At 37.8% G+C, this 24,828-nt stretch overlaps 1 protein-coding gene across 13 annotated transcripts in view; it reads left to right on the forward strand.

Moving 5' to 3' along the window:
• The window catches only part of DCAF6 (DDB1 and CUL4 associated factor 6), an 86,042-nt gene that overhangs the window by 831 nt on the left and 60,383 nt on the right, over positions 1–24,828 (forward strand). For all 13 annotated transcript variants that reach the window (XM_084512528.1, XM_084512535.1, XM_084512533.1 and 10 more), the window contains exons 2-4: positions 11,961–12,022; positions 15,841–15,933; positions 21,232–21,417. In XM_084512528.1, the coding sequence (XP_084368654.1) occupies positions 11,961–12,022; positions 15,841–15,933; positions 21,232–21,417 (341 nt within the window). The remainder of the gene's footprint in view (positions 1–11,960; positions 12,023–15,840; positions 15,934–21,231; positions 21,418–24,828) is intronic.

The following is a 24,828-nucleotide window of genomic DNA, read 5'->3' on the forward strand; positions in this document are numbered from 1 at the left end:
CCTACTCTTTCTCAGCCAGCGAGGCAAAAGAGAGCTCTCGCAGCAAGTACACCGCAAAGAAGGCTTCTCAGAGTGTGCTGGCAGGTGTGTGCCGCACATCTGATAGCTCAGTGCCGACCCATCCAGCTGGGTAACGCTCCTGTACTAAAATATAAAATACAGGCAGTGCTGGAGGTGCCCGGGTAGTGGAGGAATACACCAAAGAAGTAACAGCATTTCTTATTTGCTCTGTGTTTGAGTTTCGTGTGGACTGGCAATCAGGTGGCACTCTATTTATAGCCTCTTCCAGCCTTCGAAAACAGCTGCTCCGGGAGGGAGCTGCACATCGTATCGTAGCTCCCCAGGCAGAGAGCTCACTCCGGGAATTTATGTCCTTGCGAAACTCTGCCTGGTTTTGCAAGATCTCTAAATAACTGTCCCGAAATCTTGTCGGTTCAGGACAAAGTTCCAAAGGAAAGTCTAGCGCAGATTGGGTGCTGTGCGTGCTTGGGACGTGTCCTCTGGCTCGTTATCGTTCCCTAAGAGCGATTTCCCCATGTGGTGACAGAGGGAAAAAGTGGGTCTTATCAGTGTATCTGTGTTAGCTATGTTTTCCTCAGCATTTGTGGGCTAATTAGTCTCGATTTCAGACAGTGCTTGTATCTGAAGTCTCCAGAGAAAGCCAACTGCTTTAGGAGGCTGTCAGTAGCACTCTGCTTTCATTCACTTGGGGCAGTGGCTTAGCCTGCTGCTAGTGGGAGGAATCCTGCTGCTGGGCCATGGGTGGAAGCTGAGCTTCCTGCTACTTCCAGTTAAACATCACAGTGCTTTTACACTGAAAAACATTTATAAACCCTAGTATCCAACTTAAAAACTCAGAGACAGGCTAGTTTCCCAAGAATCCCAAAATTTTTGCTACATTTTTTTTTTCTTTTTATCATTGTGCAACGTTTCCATGACTAACAAACACATCGGTTCTGATAGCAGATGAAGGGTTTGGTGTTGCCAAAATGAGGGCCTATGTACACACGAACTGTGGTAATAATTTACCTAGAGGAGCAGCAGCCTGGGTTTATTGCAAGAAGGAAGTGGATCCATAATTCCTCTGAAGTATTTAATGTGACAGCTTTATTTGCTTTTCTGTGAAGGGTCGTGCTGCTAAGGATGGCTCTGTGTAGCTGTGAAGAAGACTGAAGGCTTTAGGCTTTTTCTTCTTTTTTTTTTTTCTTTTTTTTTTTTTTTAATTAACTGGCATAGTAGGTTATCCACAGAAACTCCATTGGTCTAAAATAGTTTGCAGAGAGTAATCAAGTCCAAGGTTTTCAGAATGATTGTCAGGAACTGTGCTTGGTTCAATAAAAGTGGGTTTCAAAATGTAAATTCTCCATAGCTTCTGGTACTCTTGTTTGCATGGTTTTCTATCATCTTCCTTCCTTGCAATATGACATTTTTGAGCTTTCCAGATTTGTTAGACACAGTGTTGTGATGCTGACTGCTGAGCTTCCCTCCCACCTTCTTAAAAAAAATTTTCATGTTCTAGGGCAATTTTTGTCAGGGTGTAGCATGTTTGATACTACGGTTTTCTCATCCTGTTTTGTAAGATTTAGGAAAGGTTTGAACTCTGTAGATTTAAGAAAAGAAAGTACCGATTTTCTTATAGTAAGGCTCCTTTTGGTCAGATCGTGTAAAACTGTTGCTACAGGAAGATTTGCAAATATATTGTTATATATACAGGAAGTGGGAGAACTTACTAAACGAACCAGGCGCCATTCTCTCCCCCTCTTTCCCAGGATGAACTACAACACAAACCAAAACTAATTACACATTCAAAGCAAGGTATCTGCACCATTGACAGGCAGCGCTGAAGAACAGGATAGGCCACATCAGCTGGTAGGTGTGTGGCCAACCAGGTAGCTTTGGTATCAGCCGTGTTCCAGCTCGTTAACTTATGAGTTTATAAACAACTAATAACATAAAACTAGTAGCAGCTTACTGGATCTGTGCGGGTAGGATTGGGTGTTGCTGTTGAACGTCTTGTTTGTCCTGAAATATGCTGCCCAGAGTGGGGGTGTGAATTTCCTAAAGTACCGTACACCCTCATTCTCTCTGTTAGTTTTTCTTGGACCAAACAAAAACAAAACCAAAACAATACCACCCAAAACAAACAAAGACAAACAAAAAACCCCACCCCAAAACAGCAGAGATGAAAACCTGAATTTTAGGGAAAACAGCTATAACATGGATGTGTTATTTTCCCCAGCTTTCACTACAGTTGTATTTCAACATGTGGCATCTTAGTCTTTGTAAGTAACACAGAGGAGGAAGGGCCAGGCAGTGTTACAGTTACCATCTTTGTAGTTGGTGATGGTCACAGAGTATTTAATTATGCCTTCATCTTTAATTCTTTGCATAATGCTTTTGATGTTTAGTTATTTTCAGGTGTGCTGTTACATTTCATGTCCTAAACCTCTTGCATTACTTTTCTTCTCCAGCATTTATTAAAGAGACTGCATCTGTCACAGCTAAAAACCGTAATTAAGAGAAGTGTTTTATGCTGCTTTTCCTTCTGCAAGCCTAGCAAATTAACTGCTGCTTGAAAAAGGAGCTCTGTAAATTTGCCTGGTCCGATCACAAGGGCTCAAATGACTGCTCTCTTCATGCGAGTCGTTTAGCTTCCTGATGTACATCTTCCACCGTGCCTCACCCTGTGTGTGCCCAGCAGACCAGCTCTGTATCGATGTGTGCTCACACACACCAAATGCTTCATGAAGCTGAAGATTTTTGAAAAATGCAGCTGTTCTCCCCAGATTTGCCTCATTAACGATGCTTTCTGAATAACAGAAAATAGCGGAGTCAGAATTGAAGTTGGCAGTATGATAAATGAACAAGAGGAAAACATTTCCTTGAAACAATACCAAACACCTTTAATGTGCTTAATCTATTACATGTCTGGCAGGCAATTTTGTATGGCCGTTGGATTTTCAGTGGTTGTGTAAAGAAGTTTAAGATGTTTAAGAGCATTTACAGGAAAAGAATGCTGCTTTTTAATTGTTAAAACACCAGAGAGTAGAGTGAGTAGGTATTGCCTCAAGCTGGCTGTGTTTTTTTTTTTCTTTTTTTCTGTTAGTAAAAAATACTGTACTCAGTGAGCCTACAGATGGGCAATTGAGTGGTGTGTCACTGAGACCTGTTGGTAACAAATTGGGTTTGGAGAAGTTTAATGAAGAGACTATGTCTGAAGCAAATTCCCTGGTACAATCTCATTTAAGCTGGTACCAAAGAATAGACAGGCACAATGCATATGTATAAAAGCACTTTTAAAAAATGTTGTGGTGATCCTACTCCATAAAGATTAATGATTATTTTTTCTAGTTCTAAATAAATCAACTGAGATAATCAAGGCAGCCACTTTAACGGTTTTAATAGAGTGATTTGTGGAAAGCAGCGTTCTATTGATAAAGCAAAATAAAAAGTGAATCATCTGGAGAAGGCAACAAATAAAAAGAAGCTGGCTGGCTATAACTCGATACGTACCAGAGAACCAGAAAGGGATGTGAGCAAGGAGGCAGGACAGAAGCTGGTTCAGTATTTCTGGTGTCTGAGCGTTGAATGCTCAGTTCTCATTACGCTCTGTCTGGCTGTCTGTTGTTACCCCTGTGATTATTTCACTTGTAGGTGAATTGAGCTATGGGAGGGGATGTGCAAGAGCCAGTTGTGCCTGGAAGTAAGTAGTACAGCCGTGTGGCATCACAAGGTGGAAATTTGCCAGCCTCTTTTGCTGCTGCCCAGGGGGTCTTTGCTTGTGGTTGGCCTGACCTCACCTCAGTCACATCTTCCTTGTGTGCTGCTGTGGTTTGATTGTTACAGTTTGTGTTACTGCTTCTGTCTCCTTAGTTTTGTCCCACCTTGCTCCTACTTAAAGTAGGACTTCTGAAGTGATTGCCAACACTTTATTACACTTGCTGTTAAAAAGAAACTTGGTACACTGGAAATGGGATTACTTGCTGCTTTCTGTCACTTCTGAAATAAGAGAGTGAGATTGATAGGAATTCAGCTTCTATGTATTAACATCAATTTGTAGAAAAAAATATTTTCTGTCCTTCAGAAATTCAAGAGGCCTTTTGAGTAGTTTTGTCACCTTTGCATGACACGAGCTAAACTATTTTACTTTTCTAAAAGGGATTAACCTTTTGTGTAATATATATAAATAATATGTAATATATAAATAGTATGCTGTAGTCCCAAGACTTAAAATATATATGCAGATATCTGTGCATATATATATATATAATATATATATATATATATATGTCCATACATATAATCAGTCTTAGGATGCAAATATATTTACTTCATATCCTTTGGAGTCTCAGTCTTGTGCAGACAGCTGGAGACTATAGATCTGTGTGCACTCTAATATCTTTTCATTCTCTGATTGCAATATTTCCATTGAATTTACACTGTATGCTTTTAAAGACACTCTTTGTACAAAAAATGTATTTGCTTTGTAAGTGACTGCCTGTGTCTTGATCCTGAGTGCTTCAGACAGTTTCGTTGTTAAGTTGCACCTTGATCTTGTAATAATGAACCTGGGATACATGAAAGCTGTCTCTTGCTGCAGAAACAAATCGTGTACTAGATTTGTATTTCAAGATGAGGCAGTGATGTGAGAGATCCCTTTGATATCTTTTTTTTTTTTCTTTTCCTTTATTTCCTTCCCTGCAGTCTTCCTCTAGCTGGATTGTTTCCATTAAATGCATTAGGATAAACACTGAGCACATTTGTGTTTGGTCACTTCTAAACTGTTGCACTGCAATACGACGAGTTCTTGTGACTTCACTTGTGATTCCTGATCTTCTATGCTTTGAATGTCCCCAAAATAGTCCAGTAGGGTATTACTGATCATGTATCAAGAACTAGTTGATACTTGAGACCAGCCCTGTCCTGGCAATGAGGAAGAAGATCAGTCTGTATATAAAGTATGCCAGTCTTGAAAGCAAGCCGGATTTTTTGGGAATGAAATGCAAGTCTCAGCTTCTTCTTGTCCATCTTTGAAGCTCAGTGAGTCACTGAATCAGACGTGTCCCAGATGCTTTGGTATAGGTTGACTCATTAAATATTGAGCATAAATATCATGAGATAGAATCTGAGTAACATCTGTGAATTTTAATATCGTTTTTTGGTGATGTGCAGGCTTTCCTCAGGAGAATTGAACATGTAAATGCTGCTGCTCTCTATTTAGCAGGAGGAAGATGAGGGTCATGCTTCCCTTCCTGTGAACTGAATGCAGTCTGAGCTGTCAGCAATGTTTGTCCGGCCTCTGTTCAAGTACTGAAACTTCACCACTCTAGGAAACTATTGCACAAAACCAAAAAAATCCCTCCTTTTTTAGGTTACATTGCTTTGAGGTTATTTTCCCAGTAGTTCCCATTATTTACCTTTCCTAGGAAAGGAGGAAAAATAAGGTTCCTTTTTCATTTGTTCTTATTCTAGAAACACTGTTACGTCTTGAAATCTCTCTTCAGTAAAAAATGACTCTCTGGAGTTAAACAACCAGTTGTGCTGGTTGTTTTTGTCATTTACATGCAATTTATTGCACCAAGCAACTTTTAAAAGTGAGCTTTTTTTTTCCTGTTAGCCTTTGAATCCCCACTTCTAATCCAATTTACGTCACAGTGTTGCTTGATTGTCATCTACTAGCAAGACTCAGATTTCTACTTTAGCTCAACTTCTGATGTTGGCTGTTTTTAAAGTCTAATCCTGGGCAATTTCCAAGTGCTTACGCTTGTAATCTCACAGTGATATGTAGCTCTATCTGCTGTGGGGTGCGTATATCTATGTCTATTTCACGTCTTCCCCCAAATATGACAGTTTACAATTCCCATCCTGCCTAGGATTAGACAGTATTTTTTAATTAGGTAAGTGTGCAGAATAGTAAGAGCTTTAATTTGGTCCCAGCCTGCCCAAATTCTCAGTTTTGCTGAGACATCTTTGTGGGAAAGGCAGGCTGCTTTTTTTTTGCCAGAAGGCACGTCTCTCTAGATATGTCAGTAAGCTCCTATATAATCACTTCCTAATCTGTTTAGAAATGTGGGTTGAGTTAGCTTAGACAACTTTAAATAGGAGACTTTTATTTACCCCAGAACCTTGGTCCAGAATGGGCAAGGGAGTAACCACGTGGTGGTGAGTTGTGCTGGCTGCTGAAGAGGCAGCAGCCGCTGATGGGCACCGAAAGGTGAGTGCGAGGACTGGCAGCAGCATTCAGCCTGCTTGGATGTGCTTAAGAGCAGATTCCCCTAACTTTTTCTTTGCTTCCATTTTGCATGCTCTGGTACTCATCTGAAATGCATGGAGGTGGCAGAAGTTTGTGGTTCTGCTGCCAGATGTCTTCACTTCTGCACTGGGGCAGTCATATCCCCATTTCTGCTTCACAGACATCCTCTGCTCCTGCTGAAATACTGAGCTTCTTGTTACCCTTGGGTGCTACAAGAAGCACTTGAGAAAATGACACAAAGTACCTGATGTGATGAAGTGTGTTTCCTGAAGTTCTGCGAGCAAGGCCCATGTTACTCCCTTCATACCACGTTAATATTGTGGTATGTTAAGACACATCCCAACTTGCAATAACATCATTTCCTCCAGCTTGCAACATCCTGCACGCTGTTGCTTTTTGCCTTCAGTTAGTGGAAACCTCTTCTAAAGAGAAGAAAACAAGGCTCAAGTGCAGTTTTCTTCATCTGATGACGATTCAGTTTCATACTGGTATCTGTTTTAGAATTTTGGGCTGTTTATGTGAGACATGTTTTAATGCTTGTGGAGAAAACAGAAAGTGGTTTTGCATTGGGTTAATCATACATGTATATCCGGTTCATCACACAAGCTATTTCTGATAGGTTTGTGTTGAGAAAAGTGTGTTGGTACCTGTTATCTTTTTGCCTTTGGCTTGCTGTTGCATAGATACAGCTTCTCCTTGTATTATTGCATAATTTTTATCCTTAGCTCTGTAGAAATTAGAAATATCACATAATATACAAATTTCCAATGCCTTTTATCTCACTGAGTAGTTCGTGTATGATCACTGCATTACTTTAAACAACTGAATGAATATGGAAACTGCACATTTTAATTTCTCCTGTTGCAGAACCACACTGATTTATCTTGTGCTCAGCTACAGTGTTGCTGAGAGCAACACAAAAGACTTTACTGTGGACAGCGTGAATGGGACAGGATAGCTGTCAGAATATGGTGTACTTGTGAATGAAATCCACTTAGTACTTGCCACTATGGCATGCTCGCTCTCGGGCCAGTACTTACAATATGCTGATAAATGCCATCTCTAAGATAAGTAGGTTTGCACCACACTTGTGCCACTGTGAGCACCTTAGAAATTGACATTAATTCAAATGAATTTGATATATTAAGTATCGTTGAAGCATAAAACATGGTAGATATCAAACAGCCATTAAACAAGCTGTCTGTGATGATTTTCTCAGCTTTAAAGCTTGTGGTCTTATCAGTGGTGGAGCCCAGTGGAAGCTTATATTCAGAAATGGATACTTTCAGAGTCTGAAATACATCTGAAAAGCATCTACAGACACTTCTGCAAATAACTCTCGTCTGTGTCATTGCCTGTAGTAACTTACTCTTGCAGTTTTGGTAGAAGAAAACCAAAATGGAAGTGTTTTCCAGAATGGTTATTAATTACCCTACAATATATAATGTTACTGAGACGAGTATTTTAATTTCAGCAGATCTCACTTTGTATTTCTTTTGAGATACAATTCTGTATCTAAATGCTCACCAAGAGACTTTATGGGCCTGCTGGATTGTAAATCAGGGCACGTTGTCCTATCTTATGTAGTTTCACTCTTGGTGTTAATATGTGAAATTTCTATGTTTCTTTGTACATGAAGCTTATTCTGAAGTATGTCATGGGTTTTAAGTGCAAGCTTGATTAACACTAAGTCATCTGGTGCTGCGTGTTCTGTAACAAAGCTCTTGCAGATTAAAATGGCAAGTAGGTATCATATCTTCATAGAAATTAACATGCGTTCAGACCTTTAGGCTTGATAAATTATCATTAAAAGCAGAGAATAATTTAAGTTACCTGTTTTGAACTTAAATCATAAAAAAGCAGTTGTCCATTGTAACTTGAAAGTTGTTTTTTTTTTTTTTTTTTTTTTTTTTTTAAGGTTGATAAAAGCAAGAGTTATCGTAGGTTTTTGGCATTCATGTAGTAGCCCAGAAGAATTAGGAGATATAATAGAAGGGCTCGATCAAAGGGCTGTGGGGTCACGCTAATGGATTTGGTTTCTGGCAGTACTGGCAATTCACTCTCTCCTTTGATAAGCTGCTTTCATTTCGTGTGTCACAATCTGTGTCTGTAAAACGGGGCCACTCTCAGTCTGTGCAGCTAATAAATGTTTTTCGAGATTTCAGTTCTTTTTCAAGGATTTTAATATTTCTCGATGAAAGCTAATTTAGTGCTTATTGTGTGTAGTCCTGTTAACTGCATGGTGTAGTTCTGTTTGCCATGTGGAATATTCATAGACATTTACTAAAGAAAATCAGCGTGTTGAGATGCAGATCAAAAGTTATCCTCAATCATTGTACAAAATTTGACAAAGCCCAACAGCTACCAAATTTACAAATTATCAGGACTGGTCATCTTTTTGTGAGTTAGATTTGCCAACACGTAAACACTATGCTCAAAAATCAAGAGTGGCTCTGAAATGCTCCTGGAGTGCAAGATAACATGTGCTCTGCATTGGGAACAGACGCTGGCTCTGTTTCAGTTTTAAAGTAGGGCATTTCAAATGTCACAGCAAGCGAGCACCGAGGGACTTGGCCTCAGGAAGAGCTAGTTTGCCATAAACGCGCGTTCATTTGACAAACAGGATCTATTACTGCTTTTTGGAATAAGGCGTGGCTTTCACGGGCTTGTGCTGGTGCAGCTTTGGATCAAAGTTTGGTTATATTGCTGTATAGCACAAACACACTTTCTGGTCCAGATCTTCTTCATGAAATGATCTCGACTTTTTCAATAGGGAATTCTGGACTACAATTTCAAGAATACAAAGGTCTTACATGCTTGAAGCGTTAAACTTCGCTGCTGTCATCTGTTTAGAACTACCACTGAGTACATCACTTAAAAAAGAGAGGTACATGTACTCTTGCCAAAATACCAATGTAGAAAGCACCTGACCAGCAATTTCTAAACTGAGGATTGTGACCGAAATGGTGTCATAACTGTTACACGTGGGGAATATGAGGGACATGGTGGTATTTTAGTATTTCTACCAGAAGTGAGACTGGACCTGTGTATATGTGCCCAAACCCCAGAGTTAGGTAATTCTCCAGAGGGGCTTGTGTTACAAGGCGTTGTTTGGTTTGAAGCTGTGTGTAGGGGAACATCCTGAAGAAATACTTTAAAAGTAAGTGTCTGCAGTTTCTCTTTTGCCTGCTTTCCTGTATGTAAGTTCACGTGATGAGTGCCTCAGGGTGGGGCTTCTTCCACACATAGAATGTGGCCATGCAAATGGTCCCATAGTCTCTAGCTTAAAAAAGCTCAAAAGCTTAGTGATGTACTGTGTGGAGGATGGCACCATGCCTTTAGGCTTCAGTAGTGTCTCGTGGTTGGTGAAAAAGGGTGGATGGACAAAAACTGAAAGTCTTACTGATGGCTGCACTGAGAGGGATGCTATCCCTTGAAGCTTCAACAGTGCATCACGTCTGTTGAAAATGGGTGAGAGCAGCCCTAGCTTGAGAGCTTTCCAAATTTAGGTGTGTAAATGCTTCACAGGGAGGTCACCATTGCCAATTGAAACTTCACAGTGCTTTGTTGGTCATCGGTTATTTCTCAGTAGTTTCACCTAAAGGGTTTCAAAGCAACCCTCTTGTGTGCTCTGTTGTCCAGTGAGGTGATCTGTGCCATGGCAGCTTGACCACTTGGTCCCTATCATAAACAGGCCTTACTTGCATAGGGGAAATCGGGTACTGAAGCATCCTCTCAGACGTGAGTTTTTCATTCTCTGGTGGCACGTAGTTGAGGGGAAAAGAATCAGTTTCTGGCTCTTATAGAGCCTGTATGCAGTGTTGGGGAGGGGGGGAAAAAAAAGTCAAACCAAAACGATAGAGGTCTTGACGCCAGAAACAAGTACTTCAGGGGCTTTTGGCAAAAGACTGTATCTGCCCCATCTTCTTAGCTGGAGGGAGAGACAGGAAGGCTGCCTTCAGTGTAAGATGGAGGGAACATGTAGCCACTGCATTACGTGAATGAGAATGAAGGATTTGCCAAGTGTCTTGTCACCCTGGAAAGCAGAGCCCTTGCTAAGGGGAATTTGGCTTTCAGAAAGTATAAGGAGTATAAGAGCTGTGATGCACCTGGAGTGAAATGGGGATGCAGCCTTATTAATCATTTATTAGCAAGATAAGTGGTATTATGTTTTTAATGATAAAAATGTGGAAGTTGCATAAATATTCAGGTGACAAGTAAGAGAAAACCCTAGTACTTATTTATGGCTGAAATTTTTAATCAAACCAGTAATTTTAAGGAAGGTATTGCTGCAGTACAAGGAAGATTTCACCAACTGCTAACTCAGCTTTTAAAAACAGCAAATGCAGAGATGAAGTTTTCTTCAGATCTGTTTCTTCGTGCAGTTCTGTTTTTATTTTAGGGAAAAAAAAACATTTGGGATCTGTTGGTTCTAGTCTTGAGTGATAAGATAAACTGGAAGCAATCCGTTCTGTTGTCTTATTATTGGGCTGAGTAGTTTATCACATAGAAAGGTTTTTGGAAGCAACGCATTTTAACATTTCTTCAGTGCCCCTTAGTCGTGTTTGTTTCTGTACTATCTCTGTTGAATGCTCACTGCACCGCCTGATTTATCTGTAGATAACAGCCCACCAACAATACAGAGAGGGTGTTGGAAAGAAGTTTAACTCTACCCCTTCTTTAACTCATACCTCGTACTCCCGGTCAGGTGCTGGGGATTGAGGGATCAGGCATGGATATCAGGTGGTCTTTTCCAGTTCAGGATTGTATCTGGGGCAAGTAAAACACACAATGAGGAAATAAGTAGATAGAGGAGAAATTATGGTCCCAAATTTCTATTGGAGTGCCAGAGGCAACAACACTAGCGCTGAGATGGTCTCTCCTTGGAGCTGAACCTAAAGAAGTCACGAGATGTAGGGTCTTCAGGTGTGGAGAGGGCTCTCTGATGCTGCAGTTTCTATCCCTGTCTCCTTAGTTTCCCTGAAGGGAAGTTAATTGTGACTGAATTCACTAGGTTTGGTATTCAAAAACAGTACAGCCTAGTATCTTACCTAGAGTTTTGTTCTCAGAGCTATACAAATACAGGACAAAATAAGATAATGTCCTTTGAGCTTAAGAGGCTTTAGGATTTTAGTAAAAAGATCAGGCTTATCAGTGTTTTCCTTTTCTGAAAGTCTTTTCCCAGGATTATTAAGTTCATTATAACCTGTTTTCATGAAACAAAGTTACTCTAACCTAATATCTCCAATTTGCATTTAGATTAAGCACCTAGCTTATGAAGAGGTCGTGTTGTTTTCAATGCACTGTTTTACTTTCTGCTTGAGACCTAAACACGTGCCTTTGCATGCCTTATATGATATGTCATACTTCTAAAACTGTTATACTTGCTGTCTTCAGCTAAGTTGACCAAAAAACCCATAGGGTTATTTTCAGCTTTCTAGCTATTTTCAGGACAAGTGTCAACCTGTGAACTGTGCATGTCACCATTTCTACACTCTTCTTAAAGGTGATGGAAAAGCTAGTAAATGTGATGCTTGTCTTAACATTTGTGAAATGAGAATGAAATGAATTCTTTCAAGACTTAGATTTATATTCCAGTTCTTTCTTGTTCAGGTTTTTACCCGTTAGTGCCTGTTAGTAGGGTCTTAATTAGCTTCTTCAGTGTTACTGTTTTAATAGAGTATGTAATGAGTATTTTTCTTCACAGGGAGAAGAGAATTTATCCAAAGATTAAAACTTGAAGCAACCTTGAATGTGCACGATGGATGTGTAAGTGACTTGTTGCTTTTTTTTCCTTTGTTTGTTAAAAGATGTTAAATTATGACTGTTACCACAATAAGAGTTCCTTGACTTGGGAATGCAAATACCGTGTATTAAAGCTAAGCTGGAAACCTCTGTGTAGTGAGACCTACGTTTGAATTCTGTAGGAATTTGTTGCTTCTTAAGCATTTGCCAATTCATCTTTGAAGAAAAACAAAATCCGATTTCTATACTTTAATACCCATCCTGCTATGGGAACGAGTTAAACTCCTATGTCAGGAAAACACATGCTTATCCTTTCAGTTAGAACTAACCTTAAACTTTAGAGTGGAATCTATAGCAGTTTTTGTGCTATGTTGTGGTATGTTTTTTTTTAATTATTTTTTTTTTTACTTAAATCTCTATTAGTGTTTTAAGTGTCTGGTGCAGGTGATGCTGGCTTAAATACCAAATGCATTAATTTCTCTCCCTCCCCTCACAACCAAAAATGTTTTATGAATGACACTGTGTAGAAAGTTACTTACCAGTTTTTGTATTTAAGATTGTAGCAGTGATTTTTATTTTGAAGATTCTTTTCTAGTAGTTTTTCATCTCCTAAAATGTCCTTAGGAGGAATGTGGTGGTGCCTGAATCTACCTGATGAATATGTATTTGAAAATGCAGTTTGAGTTTATTATGTGAGCTTTTAACAAATGCTTTATAACATGTGCCTAACTTAATTATTTTGCTGGGTGGAAAGTGTTTTTATTCTGAATTTTTAGCTTTATATATAGGTGTTTAAGATATTGTTACAATTTGAAAAAAGGTCTTTAGAAGTTAATCTTACAAGACACTGTCAACAACCATTCAGTATCATTTCTTACTACTTGCTTTAAGAAAAACCTGCAAAATAAAAGTAAATGCAGAAATAAAGTAATTGCAATCTGTATTCTTGCAGCATTAATATTGCCCTAGCATCTTTTTGTTTGGGATGCAAAGATTTCTATCTCAGAGTTTAGGTACCTTAGCCTTTGAAATAGTGCAGTTTTCCACTCCTCTCATCTCTTACCTTTGTTCTTTAACTTCACTTGAACAGACTTCTAGCAGTAATACGTGAAGTAATTGAATTAATCTACCTAGCCACCAATGTCTGCTGGGAACCTGATCACCCTTCCAGGGTGTCATTTGCCTCTTTCAACACGATTCACGTTGTCTGAGTGAGGTCATACGTACCCGTACCCCACAAGTTGCTGTTTCTGGGGTTATGTCTAAAGGGAGCTTAAGGTGGTGAGGAGCTCAGCTGCAAATGTGTAAAACTCAGTGAGATGCTTTCTGTGTGAGGTAGCCAAATCTGACAGAGATTTTATTTATTTATTTTTTTATTATTATTATTTTTTATTTTATTTTTTTTTGTATGCTGTTGATCTATCCTGCTTAAAATAGGAATGAGGAGTTTGCTTTTTCAGTCTCAAGGATTGGCAGCACTGCCTTCTGCATTGTCTTTGAGGAAAACCCAAAGATAGTAAACTTATTTCTTAACTATTCAATTAATGAATTAAAAGTGCTTGCTGCTTCCTTTCAAGGCTAGCAAAAACAACAACAACAAAAAACTAATTACACACCCTCTGACTTTTTCATCTTCTGGTAATTTTCTGTCATTTGTGTTTGCCATATCCTGTGCTTTGGCCCTAGCAGGAAGAATTTCAAACTCCTTGTGTAGTGACAGTAACATGATGCTTTGAGTGGCCTGAAGGTAATAGATATGTAGCTTTTCTATACTGTTTGGAGATACAAACCAGTTTTCTAGCTAGTTCTCATTTACAAGGTATTTTAATAGTGGGTTTTCTACCTTAGAATGGGACATGAGGACTTATTTTTTTAAAATCTGCTCTCATTGACCATCTGGTTTCAGTGTCCATATACATATTTACTGGGGTTATTATTCGCTGTTGATCACTAGGATCTACTGAACACTGAGAAGTGTTCTGTATTAACTGGTCAGTTATTGGAAGGGAGTAGTCACGGGGGGGAGCAGGGGAAGGAGTTGAGCTCATTCTACTGAAAGACTTCAGTGACTTTGCCAGTAATGTTGACAAGTTATTCTGGTACAGATTAAAAAGGCAGTATAGTGTGCAGACTTCTAGCACACATTTGGTTAAGTCATCTCACTTCACTTTTTTTTTTTTCTGAAGTGAGTTTGGCTTGGGCAGGGAATGCTGAAATTGCTCAACCCTGAATGAAATCAGAATTTAGAAGGAAGACATTGATGTCTTGTTTAGGCTTGTGGAATTGTAACTCAGATAAATGTGTCTCCCATTTGCATCTTCCTATATTCTCTTTGCTTTCCTTTTCATCTTTTTTTTTTTTTGTCATCTCCCCTCATTTGCTTAATTAGGCACTTGTGATTACCCTAGTCATTCTTTTTCATAACTTCTCATTTCAAATGGACATTAATAGAAATTGAGAATATGTGGGATGTGAAGCAAAACTGCAGTGTGGAGGCAGATTTGTTGTACATGGATTTATACACTGACAGAATGATGTTTGCTTTTCTGTTCATTTCTTAATGGTTCTTAACATTGACTGCTGCTGTGCATTGTGCCAAGCCTGCTATAGGCATGTCTGTTGTAATGCTAAGGTCTCTCTTCTTTTTTTTTTGAGTGCCTATTAGAGTTAATGTAAAGCTCCTCCATGAATATGTCAAGTTCTGGTAATTCCTTTTGCTTGCCCATGTGCCCGCGTGATCCATCCATGTGAGCACCTAATTCTCATTTTGCAACTTTGCTTAATTAAGGACCCCAGCTAAGCTTCTGCTTAAAATAGTAACTAAAACAGGTATTTCTATTTTAAGCAAAAAGATTTCTGTCTTTCAGGCTTAGATTAAGAATGAGACATTTGAATGAAAAAGGAAGCACAAGAAAAGGACATAGAAAAAGTGGAGGGAGGCTTGACTGATGATATAGTCCACTCTGACACATCACAGTACAGAAGTAATCCTGCTGACAGAAAAGAGCCAGCGGAAAGTGTTGATGGCTGCTGTTTGACAGCTAAAGCTATTTTAGGGGCTATTTGAGATAAGAATGGCCATGCACGCAGTCTCTGGTGCTTGTGCACGAGCTGCTGCTTGAAGGCAAACCTGCGTACTCTAAGGATACTTTCTGAGCTTTCTGGATTTTGTGTGCATTTACAGCTTTGTTTCATTAACACAGTATTAAATGCAGTCTTATGAACAGGAAAATTGGTAGGGAAATATATTGTAAATTTTCCCCCAAATGATCTGCACCGCACTGGAGAATTTGGCTTTCCCAGCGTGCTCACGCTTCTCAGGAGGGGGAGATCTGGGAGGGGTTCTACAGTGATTTTTTTTTTTTTTTTTTTTTTTTTTTTTTTTTTTTTTTTTTTTTTACCTGGGAAGGTGTGGTGACCAAGAGGCAATGGACGCTCAGAATTTGGGTGATGTGAAGATGTAATGATGAGTGCTTTGACGTCCTCTAGTTCAAATTCTGAGAACTCTGTGGAGTATATTTGCTACAATAAAGCACTTGAATGTGTAAAATTGTGGGACATGAGGCCTTTGTGTGAAGGTTTAATTTTCCTGATGGACTCTTCAGGAGCAAAGGGAGCAACTGAGTTGTAAATGGAGAGGCCGTAGGTAAAGCAGGTGATTCCCTTATCAGTTTATTTTAAAAGTACTTTTTGTGTGTGCTAGCTGCTTAGAAATTAATTCATTTAAATTGCATTTGTTAACTCCTTTTCTTCGTGGTGTTGGATAAGTATATTATTTTGATGTTTTAATATTCTGAAAATTGTAATGCAAGTCTAAACAGATTTTTTTTTAATTCATGCAGGTGAATACAATTTGCTGGAATGATACAGGAGAATATATTTTATCTGGTTCTGATGACACCAATCTGGTAATTAGTAATCCTTACAGCAGAAAGGTAGGTTTGTTTCTGAATACTTATATTTTTCAGATATGTTTTAAGGTGTTGTTTTTCAAGAGCAACTAATTTTTATCTGATGAAGATAATATCAGGCACTTTATTCTCATTTACAGAACACTATAAAACCTCACGGTGCTTAAAAAACTTAGTATTCTAATTCCTTGTGACTTTGGTATTATCCAATTTTACGGTAGGTGGTCTGACACAAAAGGAACAAGGTCTCACAACAGATTAGTGTCAGAATTAGCAGTAGTATTCAGTAATTGTGAAATCTTTTAGTCAGATGAATTGTTTATTTTAGCTTTAAAATAATATATTAGTTTCTGCTGTGTAATATACTAAGTTGTCTTTTTGTGTAACATTGTTGAAGTAAAGTGTCAACCTTTATTAAAAAGTTATTACCATTTGAAACAACATTGCTTTGGGTTTACCCATATGTGGATAGAGAAATTGTGCTGAGTTAGGGGAAGCAGGTTTGTGAAGGTAAGTGCTGTAAAAATCTCTGCTTTTCCACTTCTGCACTGACATGAGTTAAGGTCCAGTCAAGTGACTTCCACCACATAGCAGCAATGTTCTGTACTTTGCTTTTGAGGGGACTGTTGGTAGTTTGCAGGAACAGATACTCTGCACATATCCTTCAGTCCTGGGGATCCTATGCAGCAATGTTCAGGCGAAGTCTGCACTTCCGTGCTTCCTCAGAACTAAACTCAGAACTTTTTGAGAAATAAACCCAGAAGAGGCACTGAAAAATTAAATATAGAGACGGAAACAAAATGCATGGTTGGTATGATGGAAGAGAGTTTTAATAGGAGGTTATGGAGGCAGCAATGAAGAGCTGTGATGGGAAAACAGTAGTGATTTGGAGTGATGCCTACTGGTAAGGCCCTTTTCCTTACTTCCCCAAATGAACCATTGCTTCTAAACTTGATCTCTTCATTTCAGTTGTTGGTGCTAATCTGACAAAATCCAGATCAGTGTCATTAGACGAGGGAAGAAAAGGTGTCTGAGACAGCTAGGAAGAGGGTGAAGGATATAATTCAAAGTGAATGTTATTGGAGGGACTTTAATATATCACTGTCTGGCAACTGTTTAATTATCTTATTCTATAATAATATTCTAACACTTTAATATGTGCAGCAACTTAAACTTCATGTGAAGAGTTTGTCCCTCCTCCCCCCCATTGTGTACTACCACACCACTTAAGAGAAATGAGAAATGTAGGAAAACAAAAAATCTCCTGTTTTTAATTCAGCTGAGTTATTTTATTTTTTTTGAAGTGCATTTGGCATAACAGTAGAGCAGATAGATTTTTCAATACATGCAAATGCAATTATAAAACAGCAGGTACTAGCAAAAAGACCTAATAACCAGTGTTGTTCCTCAAATATAGTAGAGGTATGATTTTTATTATTATTATTATAGTTATTTTATTTTTAAATGACTGTTACAATTGTGTTAGCTTATTTTCTCTGGCGTAAGTAACAGAATCAATAGAGAACAAATTGGAATTGGTACCAGAGCTCTGCTGTAATTATGTCATCATGGCTGATATCATTACTACTGTATTTTCTTCTATGAGCTAGCTGGATTAGCTAAAATAGACATCAGCCATCAATATTGTCTTCTGTGGTAGTAAAATATTCTGTTTAATAAGGAAGCATTTATTCTTGTTTACTTGTCATTTACACCAGCGCTGAGTACGTAAGTCCAGTTTTTGTTGTGTATAGTCAGATAGAGGTATTGTTACTATGTGCCTCAGAAGGAGAAATTTTCCAAATAATATTTCTCAAGTTTGAACAGGTTTTATATTTGTGTTGTTTGTGCATCTGAGGAGGAATGTATTACTGTGACTTTTAATAGTAATGGCAAGTCTAAATCAAAAGAGAAGTGCTTTGTTGTACCTTGAGATGGCTGAGAATATTTCCTTTTGTGGATCCTTTCTTTCTCATTGTATTTCACTCTACCCACTATAGACTACTTACTTCCATCAAAATAAATGTTTTAGACATCTCAGTATATGTTCCATCCCTGTTCCCTCATCCACACACCCCCACACCCAAAAAAAAAAAAAAAAAAAAAAGAACTGGCTGGAGCTAAAGCTCTTTATGCCATAAGTACAGAAAGATGGGAATTTGTGTTGGGAATTTGTGTATTTACATCAGGTTGAGCACTCAGTTTTCAAAGCCCTTAAATGTGGCCTGAGACTTCTCTCAGATGACTGTGTGTACACAGGACTCTTACCTGTAGTTACGCTCAGGATTTTTAAATCTGTAGCCTGGTTTGCCTTCAGAGAGGGAAAGGGTTCAGCTTGTGACAAAGTATTGTAGAGGCTTTGGAGTGTGCTTAGCGAGACTGGGAATTTGCATCTTTTCCAGAGTTAGAATTGCTACTTTTCACCTGAAGATGAGAGGCTTTGAAAGGGACAAAGAAAATACTGTTGAAGTGGCTGGATTGTAAATGATTCGGTGCTAAATATCTTGAATGAGATCTCTAACTACATCCTGAAAGACTTAGGAAACCACTGATATTTGATTCAACAATATTTCATTTGTTTCAACAGGCCTCTTTTCAGAAGGTGAGCTAAAGTGGAAGATAAGTACAACCACTTTAAAAAAAAAAAAAGTTTTGTTTTTAATGGGACTTAAGACTTCTGTTTTGTTCATTATGGCAAAAAGGAAAACAAAGTCACCATAAAGAGTTTCCATCTGGGTATGGAAGTTAAACATTTCAAGTTTAAAAAAGATGGTCTAGTAGCTGCCACAAGTTCTGAAAGTGCATGATCAAACAGGCAATTCCATAGCTCATTCCTTTTATAAGAAAAAGGCCAAACAACAACATGGTGGGGAAAAAAACAGCAACAACAACAAAAACACAACTACAAAGAACAACTTTTTACTTCTCCATTTACTTTGCCAAAACCTGCTCATCTTGTGTAGTGTTTCTTGGAGCAAAATATGTGTTGTTAGGGAAGTAGTAAGCTTCTGGGATTGCTACATAAATAAGTAATCATGTCCCTAAGATGTACTCTTTGCTCTTAAGACGCGCAATTTGAAATCTTGAATTTGTTGCCTCTTCAATTGATTTTCTGTGTAATGTATTACTTAAGCAATTGCAAAAGTTGTGAAGATATTTGAATTATAGCTAATCAAGCATTGAAAAATGATTTTTTTAATCTTTCCCCCTGATTTTACTTGGTTGTTAATTGTTGGTAGCCTATTCTACATTGGTAGTAAAATGCTCCAATGGAGTAAGACAGTGGCGTTTACACTGTGTAGCTAGTGCTAGGCTTTCGGGGGTTGGCTGTCTGCATTTAATTTTCTCATCAACAGATGAGAAAATCCGTTACAGCCAAAGGACAAGCAACATTTTTGTAACAGGTGCCTCTCTTTTTCCTACCTCTAAGGCAGTGTAATAACCAGAGCAGAAAAGGATATATGTATAGGCTGTATAGTGCAAGTCAAGAAGGCCATGGAAAATCTGCAGATAATGAATGCTGTAATACTTTAATACTCATTATTGCAATACTACGCAACATAGTCAGGATCTCGAGGGACAGGCAAGATTGGGCTGGGTTTGCCTGTGACAAAACTCTTTCCTTTACTGAGAACTTGTCACCACATACACGTTTCTAAATGCTCTTTCAGTTTACTATGGAGGAGAGAAGAAGAAAAGGAAAGAAAAATCTAAGTTTATCCAAGCTTGAGGGTAATCATCAAATGTAGGTCTCCATATCTACGTTGAGATCTGCATATGGGGAAAACTGAAGCAGCAGATTAAAATAGATCAGGTATTGACTGAATGAAAAGCAAAGGCATTAGCTTGGGGTTTGTGAGGAAAAAAGGTAAAGTTTCAGGAAACACGTGTAATTTGATGAGACAAGGATGAAAAGAATAAGGCTGCCTTACCTGCTTATATTCAGTAATAGAGAGGAAGAGTGGAGAACTGGAAAGGAAATCTAACATGGTATAGTTCAGACTTTTACTAGGGAGATCAAAAAGGATTTCTTGTCAGGTCAAAAATATTTCTTTTACAGTAGCAATAACTGAAATCAGGAGTGGGATTGTCAGATGACACCTCTTTAACCCGTGAACTAGGGTGCCTTATGGACTCCTTGTTCTAAGTTACTTCTTTGAAACGAGTTTCTCATTTCTTTTGAATATCTATTTTTTTTAAGGTTTTCAGTTAAATGGAGAAGTCTGAACAAATCTAAATTGAGGCACATTTATTGAAATAAGATGAATTGATTGTATCTCCTGATTTTTTTTTTCCAATAATGAGCTTTGTGAATCCTAAAATAGGCAGATACACAATCTTTTTTGTGTGTGTATGTGAATTGTTTAAAAGCCATGAAATACTATAAATACTTGTAACCTTGTAAAATATTACGCAGCAGCTATTGCTGACAGAGCAACTACATTTGCATAATGTTTTCTTTGATTAAGTTAATTGAGTGGAAATTTGGAAGTGATTTTGTTACTGTAAACAACTTGGTATATATCATTAGTAGTGGTAAAAATGCAATTTGGTTTAAATGCTACAGACCTGAAAAATAATGTAAGTATAGAATGTTCACCAGTGTACAGGAGAGCACATGAATGATTTTTTAAGTTCTAATAGCCTAATCAAAATTATGTTAGGAAACATAAAGAGTCATCAAAAAATGCTTAAAAACAACTGTAAAGTAAATGATATGCTTCTCTGCTGTACTGTAGATGGATGACATTCATTGAGACTGAATTAAACTTTTAGTTTACTGCCTGGTAGTCATGTTCTTAGATTTTTATTTGACTGGTTTCAAAATATCCTTTCTCATACACTTCAGATCTCATTTTAAAGTGGATTAATTTTAAGGGTAGTATCAATTTTTAAAGTCTATAAAGTTGGCTTGGGTTAGAATGCCTTATTCTTCTTTACCCACAGCATTCCAGATCTTTTAAGTGTCTCCTCACTGCCATGCAGGGTGGCTGCATTATCCTGCCCTGATGTTTTACTTTGAGAAACCCAATGTGATACATAGCTAGCGTTTTAAAAAGACAAGGTGGCAGGTGCATTCCAGTTCTTTCATTCTGCAGAGTACTTTGGGCAAGCATGTAAGTGAATGTCTCTTGTGGGACCAATTTGTTCTTAGAAGAAACTTGGTGTAAAGACAGCTTTTCTGTTCTATTGGCATTAAACTATTCATCACAGGCAGCCTGTACATAATTGATGCTTTATAGTACAAGAGTCTATTATTTTTCCATTCTTTATTTGCTTGAAAAAGGTTAACCTGATACAGCCTATCTTTTTCTTTCATAGGTTTTAACAACCATTCGCTCAGGACATCGGGCCAATATTTTTAGTGCAAAATTTTTACCATGCACCAATGACAAACAGATTGTATCTTGTTCTGGAGATGGGGTCATCTTTTATACTAATGTTGAGCAGGATGCAGAGACCAACAGACAATGCCAGTACACGTGCCACTATGGAACCACCTATGAGGTACCTTACAAAAGTGTATGATAATTTTAAAACAGCTAGAACACGTTTTCTTGTATTGTTTCACAAGGTTTTAATTAGTCGATGAAAGCTTTATTTCAGTGAGAATTAAAGAACCTTCCTTCTACCTTTTTTTTTTTTTTTTCCTTACAGAGTAGGTTTTAAATGAAAGAGATTTTATCTAAATGAAGGATTTTCCAAAAGGGAGTGTGATTAAGACCACTTTCTTTAGCAACACAATAGCTGAATGAATCTTCACTAAAATAATTCTCTGCAGAGCAAAAATGGCTTAAATTGTGCTGTGAAGTTCTTTCTGGAGTTGGTGATAGGGAAAGGGGCGGTGGCTATGTTTCACTTCTTTATTTTTATTTCATTACCCTCCCCACCACAAAAAAAAATAAAATAATACTCTTCATCAGTTTAACCCTTTTTCACAATTATAATCTGAAGAAATTGTTATTTCAAAATGTATGTAAGTAACTTAATCTGAAAATGTATTTCAAGTTTTAGGCAATTTCTGTATTTTGTCTTATATTAACAGTTTATTTGTAAATTTAGATCCAGTGTTTCCAATCTTCACTTGGAAGTTGTGGTCATATAAATAGGCAAATGAAGTCTTAGTTCAGTTAGCAAAATAGTTAGATTTACCTACTTATTTAAATGACAGCAAAATCTGCTGTTTGTAAAACTTATCTTTAAAATAGGTGAAGTCATGCTATTTTCTTCTTATATTATGAATGTTCGATTTAAAAAAAAAAAAAAGTTCCAAATCCATTGCTTTTGTTACTATTTAGCTCAGATTTCACTGGAAATTCTTACATCTTTTTCTTATTTGTATGTTAAGTGAACAAAGTATTTAAAAATCTCTGCTAGATTATGACTGAATTTGGGTTGTATGAAGAGGTTGTGTGAGCAAGTAAGATGGCTGAAGCACTGCTAGGATTCATTTTTGAGCACGTAACAAAATAGTCCTTACAGTTGATATTAAGTGTTCATTTAAAGGATTTGTCAAGAAACATCTTCTGCCTGCCAGTGACCTTATAGGTCAGTCAGTCCAGCAAACCCTGTGGTATTATTCACTGAGTAGGTGTTTATGGGATTGTAGGTGTTTTGTTTGTTTTATATGTTTGTTTTTGCCCGGGTTTAATTCAAAATTGTAGTCTAAGTACTAAATTTCAGTTTTGCAAAACTGGACCCCAGGCTCACGTCATCTGCTTTTAGTTTTGAGATTGCTTTGACTGAGAAACTGCCGCTCCCTTTGAATAGCATCAGTCCTGTGGCCCTCGGCCAGAAGCTTAAACTGCCTCAGTTGCTGCTGAAGCTGACTATATATAGCAGCGTGCATTAGTCTTTGGGTTCTGCAGATTGATTGGATGTGCTCTGTGCCTCAGATAAAGCCTGCCTTTTCATAAGAACATCTGGAGACAAAGATGCTGTTTCTTAAAGATGAAGTGTCCTCAGTTGAGGATGGGTCAGTGTTCTGGCTTCTTGGGGAAGTAAGAGCCTCCTTGCCAGCTGGCTACAGACTTGGGGAGCAGCCAGTTACTGGCTCAGCTGGTACCTCTGTTTCCTGGGGTATGGTATAAAATAGTTTCTGAGCTTGGGAATAGGAGAACAGTTAAGGACACTGGACTGAGGAGACAAGTGGGTAGTGGCAGAAGTGTCATTAGAACAGTGGGCTAGGGTGCTTGGGAGTTTCAGGGTCATGGGTAAGCTGCTATGAGTACTGCAAATGGAAGTGCTGATAGCAGCATAAGTATTGCCAGGGAAAGTCACTGTGGCAGTCCCAAGTTTTGATTTGCCTGAACTTGGGTTAACCAACAATTTGGTTGATTACATGAAGTGACTGAAACTAGCAAATAATGTGAAAAAGAGGGCATTACTGTTGTTTTGAACGACAGCATAGGATACTGTTTTGGTTGTCTTTAAATACTGTTAATGGAAGGTATGTCCAATTCCCCTATATGACATATATTTTAACAAGTGCCCTTTTGACATTAATTATCTTGGTCTGCTTTGTACCAAGGTTTAACATAACAAAAAGTTAATAGTTTGAGCTATCTTCAAAAAGTTATATAGGTTTATAAAATATTTTGTCAGGAAAAGGAACTTTGATGAAGACTCTAAGTTCTGTTACTGTGTCTTAAACCTGTTTGATACTTGAACATCAAATGTCTGTGTTATTGTGTGGCATAGCAGACCTTTTTTGTTTGAGCCTTGACATGTGAAAGTACAATGGAGTAAATGCAGTTCTTTTGAAGCAAATGTCTGACACAGCTTCAGCTTCTGGCATAATGCAACTTCATTGCTCGTAGGTTTCTGGAGTGGGAAAATCATTTAAAATTTTGTGATCTTACAGTTCAGCTGTATGTAACCACATCATCATATTAAATATAGAACTTTGACTCACTGGATTCTCTAAATACCAAACGCTAACATAATCTGGCCTGGAGGTACTAATTCTAAATTTGAATGTGATTTGGATTTATATTGCGCTTTAAACTTGGAGCTTCAGACATTACAAAAGCATCCATTGAAAGAGAGTAATTTGTGTAGATCATTACGAACTGTGAGATAATTGGACAATCGTTTTTAATTCTGAGGAGAACAGAGTAGGTAGAGATGGAGAGAGAAGTTCATGAAACATGTTTCTGGAGAATTTGATGTTTATACAAGGCTATTGCAAGTTTATTTTTATTCAGCCAAGTGCTTTTCTTTACTACTGTTCCTGTTAATTCCATTTTAGGAGAAGAAAGTACAACTCTTACCTTCACATTTTCTACATAGTAAAATTATCACATCACAATATATTTTTTTCAAGTTAATGTAATAGGCAGGAAAAGATTTCTTTATATGATGTTTGAACTTAAATATGTTAACAATAATTCTTAACTATTGGGGTCTGTACCTCTCTCTTTCTTTATTGTAGTGCTTATAAATCAATTAGGATGTTGTTAAGCACCATGCATAAAAACTTGCACCTGCAAGTGTAGGTATATATCACATTTTTACATGTATACTGTAAAATAGTATCATTGGGAACAAACATAAACCATAGCTATTAGAAAAAAGTTTACTGTGTTATACCATGTTCAACAGCACTTTTGGGACCAAGTAAATGTTTTTAAGGCAAGTTTTGCACCACAACACATCAAAAATGCTGGAAGGATTTAGTAGACTGAAGAGCAATTGCTGTCTTTCATAACTACACCAATAAAATAGTTAACGTGAGTAAATGTGGAGAGAAAGGTGCTCTTTTCAGTATGTTATGCTGATATATTGAAGAATCATAGTCATAGCTCAGAATTTTATTGTTCCGTTGTTATTAAATACTTGGCTTTGTTCAGTTAAATTTCTTATTTGTCAGCAGTATAATTTGCCACAGCATGCATTGTTTTAGTAACATACTGAGCA

The sequence above is a fragment of the Aythya ferina genome (genome assembly GCF_964211825.1).
Source record: "Aythya ferina genome assembly, chromosome: 1".
In the NCBI taxonomy this organism is placed as follows: domain Eukaryota; kingdom Metazoa; phylum Chordata; class Aves; order Anseriformes; family Anatidae; genus Aythya; species Aythya ferina.